Genomic DNA, 12,385 nt, shown 5'->3' on the forward strand with positions numbered 1-12,385 from the left:
GTCATGTGATGAAGCGAAGTAATGTGCCACCGTGTGTTGCTGCTTTCCTCGGCGACACAAGCTGCTAAAATCGACTGATGCCGCAATACTCTCTAATACAACCCAAACCCATTGATGGTCCTTACGCTGTACTAGCTCTGTAGCCTTAGCCATTCTCCGACCTAAAACCTCCCCTATGTGCCTCTCTTCCTCATCTCCTGGTCCAGGTCGCCACTGTTGTTTCTCTCATTATTTTTCTGAAGACTCCTCACCTAAGGGCTGCAGAGATGCCCCAGAGGGTAAAATGCTTGCTGTACAAGTGTGATGAGCTGAGTTTAGATCCTCCTGGTGCTCAAGCGGGTGGGTGTGGGTGCGTGCGCGTGCATGTGTAATCCTGGTGTTCCCGAGGCAGGAGGGGAGGTGGAGACAGGAGGAGCCTGCAAGTTCAGAGGCCTTCCAGTCAGGCTACTCGGGGCTGATCTCCATCCCTGATGAGGTGGAAAGTGGGGTTAGACACCTGAACTTGCCAGACTGAGGGGCTTGGCTTTGAATTGATATTTACTCTACAACAGCTAATACAGCCCTTTGTTCCCAGTGTCTAATAAGCCCTGTCAGCCCAAGACCATACCGTGTATGGTGAGTGTGCGACTGGGGACTCCCCACTGGGCGTCAGGTCTGGCATCTTCTGCCCAGTTAACAAGTGAATGAACTAGAATCAGCTAACCCCCATCTCCTTCAGCAGCTGGAGCAAGGCTCTTGTATGGAGCTCATACAGGACAGAAGGACTAGGGACGGAAGCCTAGTCTTGGTGTCAGGCTAGCCTAGCTCAAATCCCACCTGTTACTTATTATCTATTAATCTATTAATGTTAATCTATTAATCTAAACCCGAGCTTCGCTTCTCACCCCTAAAATAATACTTGTTTCATTACTATGACCTAGGAAGGTCGTTTTCCCTTTCCAGTTTCTAACTATGCAATAGTCTGGCAATGTACTGGCTAAATCACGTTCCTTTTACTTTTCCCCATTAAATACGAGCTTTAATGGGATCAGGCTCCTCCCTTACCTTCAGTGATTAACTATCAAAGGGAACCTATACTCACGATAATGGCAACACTACCGTTGTGGACATAAACATGTTTTTGCAGGTGTGACTGATTCAGATGCTCCACAGCAGCAGACTATTTGCTTCATATGGGCTCTGAGAGGAGCTCTCTGCCAGCTGCGGACAGTTTAAATCTGAGGACTCTGGAGAGAGAATAAAAGCCAGACCCCAGACAGTGTGGAGCTCCGAGAAAGAGCAAGGCTCTTGCTTTCCTCTTGCTCTCACAATTGCTGTTGTGAGACAAGAAGTTGGGGATCTCCTGAAATGAGGACTGGACTGGCTCCAAGGAACCAGAAGACCCTAACCAGCAGGAAGCAGGTAAGAGAACTGCGCCCCCTCTCCCACTAACCGTTTCTCTCTCCTACCTGGTGTTGGGATGTTGGAAGGGTTGGGGTGGATGGAGTAGGGAGAAAAAGGTAAAGGAAATGTAAATTAAAAAGTTTTTAAAAAAGTACGCCTACACACTACTCACAGCAGCTGAGAAATGGAAACATCCCAAATGTTCACAAACTGATAGATACAGAAAATGTGCAACATATATACAATGGAGGATTGTTCAGCCATTGAAAGAGTACAATTCTGTCGTATTTGTCAACATAAATGAAAGTGGAGGTCATTGTGTTGAATAAAACACAAATCCAGCTGGGTGTGGTGTCTCCTTGTCATACCAGTTCTGGAGAGGTAGAGACATACAGACCCCTGGGATCACGGACTCCATTGAATCAGCAGCAACCGGAAGCCGCAGGGGTAAGCAGCAGCAGCCTTGTTCTCCCTCAGAGCCCCCACACTTCTCGGTAGGCTCCAGTCCAGTGCAAAGCTGCTGTTCCCTCAAAACACAATGAACGTGGCTGAGAAATGACACTGGTGGTTGTCCCCAGCCCTCTACACGCACGTATGAGCACCACGCATGTACGTATGCACACACACGCATGCACAACAAAACAAAGCACCAACAGATGATCTTGTGCTTTAATTTATTCATGAGCTCATACTATCAGAGCATTATTAGGAAGTGAAATCCAGGAAGTGGGACAGCTTGGAGGAAGTAGGCCTCTGGGAGCAGCCACCACATGTCCCTGTAACCTGGCCTGGGAACAACAAAGCCAGCCACAGCAGATGGAACTGTCTGTGACCTTGAGCCAGCACCAGTCCTCTCCTAAGTCGGGTGGTTTGTGGCTCTGTAACTATGGTACACACACATGGTAGTGAAACAAGTATTATTTTAGGGATGAGAAGTGCAGCTCGGAGTTTATATTGATAGATTAACATGAATAGATTAATAGCTAATAAGTAACAGATGGAATTTGAGCTAGGCTAGCCTGATACAGAGACTAGGGTTCAGTCTAGCAAACATTTAGAGTTTAAAATGTCTTTGAGTCCCTGAGAAAACCCTGCATGTGCCCTTTATGTACACACAAATGGAGACTAAGGCAGAGTCCTGAGCCCCTTGCTGAAAGCCATTTAACTAAAGTTCCCATATGTCAGGTAAGATAGTTAATTTAAAACACTAAGAAGCAGGAGTTTACACTTTGCCTTAAATGGTGCTGAGTTAGCAGTGACCCAAGTAATTTTTGAGGCTGGACATTTTATAGAACCAAGAGACAGTTCTTTCTTGAGTTTGCACGTGGTTAGGCTTGAGTTGGCAGTTGAGCAAACATGATGAATGAAAACTGTCTCCCTTGCTCATGGAGTTCTAAAGCAGACCAAATGGTCTTACTATATACAGTGGGAGAAATAGTTCCATATGAAAAATGCTTACAAAAGAAAAACTCATCTGAGGGCCTAACCATTGACCAGAATCAGAAAATTCCAGAAGCATCCAGATTAGGTCAAAGGGACTGAGGTCAGGAGTCACCAGTAACTGAGGAATATACTACAAAGCCTGCTTAATTTTATTTCACCATCGTCGTCACCAACGTTGTTGTGTGCACGTTTGTGTATGGATGATGAATACGTGAGTGTGAGCCTGCCATGTCATAAATGTGGCAGTCAGAGGACACATGTCAACAATCTGCTCTCTTTCTCTGATGGTGTCTGGGGACAGAACTCTACAGCATTGGATGGTGCTGTGAATGTAAACATGTTTTTGTTTTGGTCCCAGCTGTGGGGTGTGGGATTCAGATTGTCCACAGCTCTGGGAGGAGCCCTTTGTCAGCTGCAGATAGTTTAAATCTGAGGACTCTGGAGAGAGAATAAATGCCAGAGCCCAGAGAGTGTGGAGATCTGAGAAAGAACAAGGCTCCTGCTTCTCCTTCTGGCTCCAGGTTGCTGTTGTGAGACAAAAAGTTGGAGATCTCCTGAAACAAGGATTGGACTGGCTCCAAGGAACCCAAAGACCCCACCCAGCAGGAAACAGCTAAGAGAACTGCTCCCCCTCTCCCACTGACCCTTTGGAAGGGATTGAGGTGGAGTAGGGAGAATGAGATATAACAAATATAAATAAGAATTTTAAAAAGGTATGCCAACAGGATGGCAAACTCTTTCACCCGTTGAAACATTTTTCTGGCTTGAAAAACTGGTGTTTTAGGTGGTCTGGGAGCATCTCATTATCGAGGGAGAATTTAATGCACTTGACTTTGAATGAGTCAGTGGATTTGTATGGAGGGAAGAGCCCGTGGTCACTCCATCACTCCACACTGACAGACACGACACACTGAAGACTTGGAAAGGTGAAGGGAATGACGCTGGAGCCGTTGTGAATGCTACCGAGAAGCATGGAGTAAAATCAGATAACACCGGACTATAGGTCAGAAAAGACTGAGCAAGGGCACATTGCCACGCAGTACTGGATGGGAAACATTTCCGTGGGTCCCACAACACCTCTATGACTTTCTGCTTGTCGGTTTATTTCATTTACTCTTCAGCTCTGTGGAAATTTGGAGGGAGAGGAATTGGGATCATTTGTGCTTTGTTTAAATGATGGGAAGGAAGAGCTGCAGATGATGCTGTCTACAGCCCTTGAAAGGTGGAAGCCCTTGAAAGGTGGAAGCCCTTGAAAGGTGTCCCACCCTGTTTTCCTAGAACAGAGAGGTCTGGGGCGGAGAGAGCTTCGTTCTCTTTTAATGTTTATTTTCTTTTAAAATTCTGTGTTTGTAACTGTGTGGAGGTATGTGCACTGCGTATGGGTGCCCCAGAGGGCCACAATCCCCCACCCCCAAGGGGATTTAGAGCTGAGAGCTGCCTGCAGTGAGTGCTGGGAACTGAACACAGGTCTAAACAGCAGGCTTCTACCGCCAGGGCCTCTCTACAGTCGCAAGAGTAATCTTTAATCAGTGTTAGGTTCCCTCTGGGCGCTGCCTCCCCGTGGGGCGGCGGGCGCGAGCGGTCTTCCTAAGAAGAGCACAGTGATGCTGGTGGAATGAACAACAGTCATCCGCGGTTTGTAGACCCCCGCAGCAGTGCCTCAAGTTTCACTTCTCTGTGCTGAAGGCGCAAGAAAGAGACCGCTGGGACAAGCCAGCCGGTGTGGGCTGCCTCGTCCCGCTCATGGCTGAACTGTGGCCTGAGAAATTCGGTCCTGTGATGACTAAGCTGGCTGGTTTCGGAGGCTGCAGACTTTCTCCTTTGTCCTTCCACAGGATGCTTGAGCAATTCGAACAGGCGGCCGCCAGGAGGTACCAGAGCTTTTGAGCCTTCTGCCAGGGCGAGCAGAAATGGCTTACAGCGGGTCTCTCCACCAGGCGGGTCCAGGAGGGTGGCACTCTTCCAAGGTCGCGGTTGCGATAAGCTTGCCTTTGCAGCCTGCCTCTTAAGAATAAACAGCCTTTTAATGTGCAGAGGCAGAGGAGGCGTTATCTCCCGCCAGGTCCGCCGGCCGGGACGCCAGCCACACGCTGATGTGGCTGCAGCGCTGTTCTCTGCAGGGTGGAGGCGAGGTGGCGGATCCCCGTGCACGCACCACCCCTCGTGCCCGCCGGCATCAGTGTGTGCGTCTGTGTGTGCGCGCGCGCGCGAGCATGGAATCGCCTTAGCTCGCGGACGGGCAGATCTGGTTAAGAGAGCCCAGGAAGGAATAAATATTCCCCACCCTCCTAGAAGCTTGTTTGGGACCAATCAGTTGCAGAAAGGCGAGGGTGACCGCAGCCCGGGCACGCGAGGTGCGGGTCCCGCGTCCGTGCACACTCTGGGATAGACAGACGCGCGCGTCCAGCTTGCGCCAGAGGGGCTGCTGTTATTGTCTGTCTCCCTCTGCAGAGAACAAGGGCAGCGGCGAGGGGCCCGCGCCCTGGGCTACCATCGCGGCCCCAAGCGGGTCTCGGGAGGCAATTTTGCGGGTGGGGGGAGGGCGGGGGAGACCTTGATTTCCACCAATCCCGGGGCGCGTGTCTGCGGAGCCCGGGGCGCAGCGGAAGGCTGCGGCGCGCCGCGGAATGAACTGAGGAGAGCGAGTTCTGGACTCGTCCTGGAGGGCGCGGAGCGGGGGTCCCCGCGGGCGCGGCCGAGGGGCCCGGGTCGGGCTAGCGGTCCGCGGTGGAAATTTCCGAGGACTTGGTGCGGCGCGGAGAGCGCGTCTCGGAGGTGCCGGGCACCGCGGCGGCGCAGGAGGCGGGGAAAGGGCGGCGCAGGACGCAGGGGCATCTCTCTCTGGAAGGGACACAGCCGGTCAGATGTCCGGGAGCCCGCCGCGCCTCTCCCAGGACCCCAGCCGAGGGCGGCCGTGATGCTGCAGTGAGGCGGGAGCAGCCGGCCCTGCTGCTCTCCCTCCCAGACCCCTCCAGCGCCGGCCGGCCGCCGGGAAAGCCACCATGGCTCGTGACCTGCCCGGAGGCCACTTCCTCTAGCGAGAGATCCCCGGAAAAGTTGCATTGGCGAAGATCCTTGTGGCTGACCTCTGGGGCCGTGGCGGGGGGGCTCCCCAGCTGCGCGTGTGCGAGCTGGAAAGCCAGAGGTGTGTGTGTGCATGGGGCACCGGCCGCGGGGCTGCCCTCCTCGGCCACTTCCCCAGGCGTTGGGCTGAGGCTCCAACCACAGACTCTGGGTCGCCGAGGCTGCGATGAGCCCTTGCGGGCGGGCCCGACACACGTCTAGAGGGGCCATGGCCGTGCTGGCATGGAAGTTCCCGCGTACCCGGCTCCCGGTGGGAGCCAGTGCCCTCTGCGTGGTGGTCCTCTGTTGGCTGTACGTCTTCCCTGTCTACCGGCTGCCCAACGAGAAGGAGATCGTGCAAGGAGTGCTGGCGCAGCGCGCGGCGTGGAGGAGGAACCAGACCGCAGCCAGGCTCTTCAGGTACCCACTGCTGGCCGCCGCTCCCCTCCAGCATCCCTTCCGGTTAGTGCGCAGAGGACAGGGTCGCCTGTGAGGAGTCCCTGTCCTGCGCCCTCTGTGCCATGCCCAACCAAGAGACTTCAGGTCTCTGTCTCATCCCTGTCCCCGAAGAGGTGTTTCAAGGCACCTCTGCGTAAGCAAAGACTTGTTATCTTTCCCGACTCTGCCTTGTGTTTTGCAATTGACCCGTCACCTCTGGTGGGAAGGGAGACCCAGACAGCTTAGACCCTGTTACTTTCAAAGAATTTATTTCTTGGACTCGGCAGATGCTTAGTGCAAAGGAGGAGTAAGCTAGAAGTAGGTTAAGAAGCGTCCGGGGGCAGTTTGTAACATAAATCAACCACGCAGGAATGATGGGCAACCTTGGGCCACGAAAACGTGGAAACCAGCCTGGCCCCCACCACGGCTTTGCGCAGTGTGCCCATTGCGAGTCCGGAGTGAGGAACCATGACGCACCAAGCGCCAGAACTGCACGAGTTTTGTGTGTTGAAATTTCAACAACTTTTTGATGACATGTTTTCTCCTCTGACTGATACTTTGCTAGAACAAGTTACTAGCCCAAGGTCATTCATTTATCTACAGCGAAGTCCAGGCGCTGGGGTGAAGTCCGGGCTCTGGAATCTTCGTCTCTAACTCTCCAAAGGGCCTGGCTCCTTTTGTCTTAGCCTCGGAATGTTTTGGGGAGATGTGTGTGAGGGAAGGACCTGAAATCAGAAGATAAACAAGATGAAGGCCAGGTTTGAGAGAGGACAGCACAGAGCTCTCCAGCTGGTAGTTTCTCCTCCTGAGGGGAGGTGTTAATCTGAGCAGCAGAAGATAGGTTTGCAGCAGGGGTTGGGTAGCTCAAGTGGAGCGCAGCTAAGAATCTCTGCATGTTAGCAGCATGCTGAGGGAACTGGCGGGGCTCTACCAGGGCAGAGCCTTCTCACGTTCAGCTCCTGGCCTCAAGTTGTTGCCTTGATGGCCTCTTCTGACAGTGGGTTGAGGAAGGAGCTGAGAGAGAGGCAAGAGCCAGTGGAAACCATTCCTACTGCTATTGTCTAAAGCAAAATCTTTAGAAATAAATAATTTGTCTTTAGGCCCACTTCTAGAAAGGCCAGAGGTTAAGCGGTTCTTCCAGAGTCTACAAAGATGAGCTTGCTTTCACCTTGACAGCACTCCCCCCAGGGGCACTTTGCAGAGAGAAGGCACCTTTCTGTTCCAGCAGTGGGTGGAAATGAGTTAAAAACTTCCCGTTGGCTCGCAGTGAAGGAACCGGTTATATATATTGAAGCCTTGTTAGAAAACAGATTTCTTTTGAGAGGACTCTTGTTAAGAAGGCTTCATAGTGTGAGAAGCACAGGCTGATGGTTTCTGAGACACATTTGCTTGTTCCTGCGTGGTCTTTGTCCTTGGTTTCTGTGTTCTGAGAATGATTAAGTTTAGTCCATCTACCATCAAATGTGCCTAAGCACACATCCTCAAACTCGGTGCTTGTAAAACTGCAAAAACCACTCACTTCATTGAAAACAACTTAAACTTCAGATTAGAATCCAGAGTTTGTGCAATGCTTGCATTATAGCCAGGCTCAGAGCAAGTTTCTTCACTAAGTCAGTCAACTCTGGGAATCTTGGCTTTCTTATTTATAAAATGTGGACAGTAATATCTTCTTCTGAGTGTTGTGCTAATGTTTAAACTGAAAAAAGGATACCCAGTGTCTGGCACTCTGTGTGTCTGGAAAATGGTGTATCCGTGATTATCATCTAACCTCCTATATGTTACAGCTCTAGGGGGGACTTAGGGGCTGCCTGTAGGAGTTCAGAATATGTCACCTGTCACATTTATAGACATATTTACCCATGTTTCCTTCCTTGAGCCTTTAAGTTAATAAACAGTTCATTATTAAATACTGTTTCCAAACAGTTTGGAAAGGCTGGAGAAATTTAGTGTTAAGTTAAAACACTTTTTTTTGTTGAACATTTATGAAAGTCCTAATTTTTAGACATCTGGATTATTAGTTGATGGGTGGGGTATGTGTTTGTGATAGACAGGTGAGTTAGAGGCCTTTACAGCTTTAAAGAGTCCCCACTTTGGCAAGCATGCACCTTTGTTATTCTAGTCCCAAACATCTCCACAGATACAGAGATGTCCATGCAAATAGCCACTGTGTATTTATGTGAGGAGATAGGCACACACTTGTTGATGAATCCTGGGACAGTAGCATGTATATGTATGTGTAGAGGGAGATCTACATACAGACATGCATTTGCAGCCGCCTAGCCAATGCCTAGTGTGTGACTGCTGTGTACCTCATGTACCGGATGCTTAGGGTGGAAGGGCTTGGCGCCTCACCAGGGACAAAGCAAATAAGCAAGTAAATTGGAAGCCCTACTCAACGTCCTGTCGATGGAAGAGAGGACTTCCCTACATCTCCAATCCAGCATCTCAGATGCTCTTTTACCCTCTGGATTCCCACTCCTGCCCCAGAACCTGTGAGTCAGCGTCTATGATGGGAGTTCTGTGGAACGCTGAGGAGACAGCAGCACAGCAGTTCAGAGCGGTGAAGACTGTGAACTAAGAAGGGAGTACCCCAGGCTTGCACGAGGTGGTAGATTATCAGCCTCACTGTCCTCCTGCACCCTTAGACTGCTTACATGGTGGGGCTTATATGCTAAGCTAGAGGAATGCCTGTGTCTCTCCATGAGCTCGCTCCTTACCCAATACATTTGCTCGTCAGAAATGAGCCCCATCCAGAACATATGTGTAAGGCTTTATTCTTCGCACCTGACACGATAACAGCCATGATGCTGCAGCCAAAGTAACCAATGAGTGCCAGCTTGTACCCAGCCTCACAGTACCTCCAGCTCCGGGAGGGCCTGATAGGTGTTCTTTTAAAAGGATTTGTTCTTAATTCATGAAGATAGTTGTCTGGCCTGCATGTATGTATACCACTTGCATGCCTAGTGTCCACAAAGGACAGAAGATGTGATTGGATCTTCTAGAACTGGGGTTATGGATGGCTGTGAGCCAGGTGCTGGGACCTGAACTAGGGTCTTCTACAAAAGCAGCAAGTGCTCTTAGCTGCCTTGCTACCTTTGCAGTACCCTCCCCTGTTTTGTTAACTTTAAATTCCCTTGAGAACCTTGTATAAATGGATAAAGATGAATGCGTGGTTCCTTAAACAGAAGGAGTTAACTACACTCCTCCAGGAGGAACAAAACTAAACAGATATGACTGTAACCAATTAGATGTTGAGCAACCCACGAGAGGCAGCATGACTGAGGGAAAACTCTGGGAACCAAATGTGGTTGTGACCCTTCCTGCTTGTGGACTATTGGTAAGGCAAGCAACTCTAGCACTTCCTTCCCTGACTTGTGAAATGAGATGTGTGAAAAGTCTACAAGGGCCGTCGTGAAATGAGAGTGCACACGGACCACCAGCTGCATCTCTGCTTGACTTAGGGGCATGGCGACAGAAACACGACTTCCCCAAGGGCTGGGGAAGTCCATGGAAACTTGCTACTTGCACATCAAGCGGAAGGAGGGAAATCAGGTTTCAGAGAGGAGATGGGGTTTGTCATAGCCTTGAAGGGGAGTGAAATGAGGTGGTGGGTTGGAGGCTGTTTCTAGCAGAGAGATGGAAGCGTGGTTCCTCTCTGGAAACTTCCCAAGCCTCCCATAGAGACTCAGGGACCCGCTGGCTTGGAGGTCAGTGAAAGCATGGTTCCGGTCTCTGAATGCCTTTATGGCTGTTGCTTGAGAGATGCAGACCAACATTAGCAGGGCTACTGTCACCAGGGAGTTTTGGGGACAGAAGATGTGTTACTACTTCAAAATGGCTGTGTGTGTATGCACAGGAATGCAGAACACACGTGTATGTGTGTGTGTGTATGCGTGTGTGCATGCTTGCAGATCCCAGAGGTCGACCTCAGGTGTCATTCCTAAAACATCATCTGCCTTTTTTTTGAGACAGGGCCTCTCCCTGAACCTGGAGCTCGCCAAGCAGTCTAGGCTGGCCAGCCAGAGAGCAACAGGAGTTCTCTCTCCGCCTCTGCAGCCATGGCTCTCAAAGCTTCAGCCTTTGCCACATCGTCCTGGTGAAGAGGGTGTGGTTATCAGTGTACCGCAGGCCTCTTAAATGTCTGTCAGGTTAGAGGATCATGGAATGACCTATGAAAAAGTAGCTTGGGGACTTGTAATAAGTTGTGCTACTTAATAACCTAGAAGCTGAGTGTCAGTACACACTTGAAGTTCCGACACTTGGGAGACTCTGACCGCATGAGAATCGTGAGTTCAAAGCCACATAGGGGGACAGTCTCCAAAGCAAGCCAGCAAGCAACAATCCAACCCAAAAGACAAGGTCATAGTTATGCTTTGGCTTAAAATATGGAAGGCTCTCAGCAATAATCAACATAGAAGAAAAACCTGTCATTTGGAGTTATTGAATATAAAATGTACTCAGCCTTGTTCCCTAGCTCTTGACCCCAGGCAACTTTATAAAATAGATTTTTTTTAAATGCCTCATTTCACATGTGAAATCAGAGACCCAGGAATACAAAGGTGGAGCTGGGTTTCCAGCTGGGAGCTGTTTGATTTAAACCTCTTGCTCTTCTCTAACGATGGTGGCAGCCGAGGCATGAGTGTATCTCCCACAGCCACACCTTGGCTTCCTTTCTCCAGTGTCATCGCCCATCCCGTTTTGATTTGGACTTGAAGTTGTCCTGGAGAAAGACCAGGCCATGTTGATTTTCCTTTCCCGGGATCACATCTTCCTGCCCGTCACCAGCCCAGTTCCCACTCACCTCTTGGGCGTGTGACCGTGATTGTAAACAGTGCTTCTGGCATTAGCTCCCATCGGTGTCTCCACTGCCTACTGGCCTGTGAAATGTTCTTTGTAGGATGGCTCTGAGCTCAGATTAGGCAGCACGCTGGAAATTCCTATACCTGTATCTAGCATGTAACCGAGGCTCAGGCCACGGCGACTCTCCTCAGCTTGGCTTCCTTTATCCCGTCCCCCCTCTCCCAGCTCTGCTGGGCTCTGCTAAAAGCATCGTCTTCCTTGTTTTCTTCTTCCTCTTCCTCCTCTGTAGTTCTTTTATATTTTATGTGAGTTCGGGTGTAGGTGTGTCGGCATAACCTCAGTTTTCACTTCCAGGGCACAGTCTCTGGTTTCAGCCCTGCCTGTGCCACACACTGGAGCCTCTTGTCATTCTCCTGCCTCCGTCTCCCATCTCATATAGGAGCACAGGGATTACAGGTGCACGGTGCTAACTCAGACCCTCAGCCTGGCATGGCCAGAGCCATTTCCCCAGGTTGTCTCTATCTTCTTTTTGTCTTGGACATACGGTTGAAGCTACTGGGGAGACTGAGTCAAAAAGTTCAAAAATCTCAAGGCTTGCCTGGGCTCCAGAGTAATTTTCAACCACATCACGATCCTGTCTTAAAAATAAAATGGGTGAAAAGAGAAAGTGGCTTTCGAATGGGCCATTTGTGTAGAATTTGTGGCGGCCTGAGTTCAGTTTCTCAAGAAAGAGATGGTTATTTTGGGAAATTAGCTGAGCTAACTGATTATGTATGTCAATTTAGGGTGTGGCTTGTTTGAAGTCTGTGGGTCATCTTGGAATGATGCTGGCTCTCGTGCTCCCTACAGGCTCTCTTAACAGCATCGGGAAGTTTCTAGTTAAAACACAAGGCTTTTAAGCTTTCACTCAAATTTGGTTCTGCTGGAAGCTGTGTGACCATAAACCAGTTGCTAAGTGTCTCTGCTCCTTTGCCTTGTCATTCGACTTTGTGGATTTCTGATGACAGTTAAAGCGGAAGCTGATGGCGAGTCTAGGGATGGTTATCGCCAGGATGTCTGACAGAGAGAGCTGTTTCTACCTTGGAAGGGTCTTGGACATTCAGTTTATGGTCCTTGTTCTGTAATTTATTAATGAGTTGTGATTTTAAGTGATATATTTGTTTGTTCAGGCAGGATCTATGCTTATAATTGTCCCTTCAGTGAAGGACTGTGTGGGAATGATTGTGATCCCATGGGGCACGCTCACCTTCCGTGCTGG

General features: G+C 50.1%; 1 protein-coding gene across 1 annotated transcript in view; it reads left to right on the plus strand.

Annotated features, from left to right (window-relative positions):
* The first annotated feature begins 5,644 nt into the window (after positions 1–5,644).
* The window catches only part of St8sia1 (ST8 alpha-N-acetyl-neuraminide alpha-2,8-sialyltransferase 1), a 119,070-nt gene continuing 112,329 nt past the window's right edge, over positions 5,645–12,385 (plus strand). The window contains exon 1 of the mRNA XM_055605665.1: positions 5,645–6,309. Within this exon, the coding sequence (XP_055461640.1) occupies positions 6,077–6,309 (233 nt within the window). The 5' untranslated portion in view covers positions 5,645–6,076. The remainder of the gene's footprint in view (positions 6,310–12,385) is intronic.

Source organism: Psammomys obesus, unplaced genomic scaffold, assembly GCF_907164565.1.
Source record: "Psammomys obesus unplaced genomic scaffold, mPsaObe1.curated_primary_1811, whole genome shotgun sequence".
In the NCBI taxonomy this organism is placed as follows: Eukaryota; Metazoa; Chordata; class Mammalia; order Rodentia; family Muridae; genus Psammomys; species Psammomys obesus.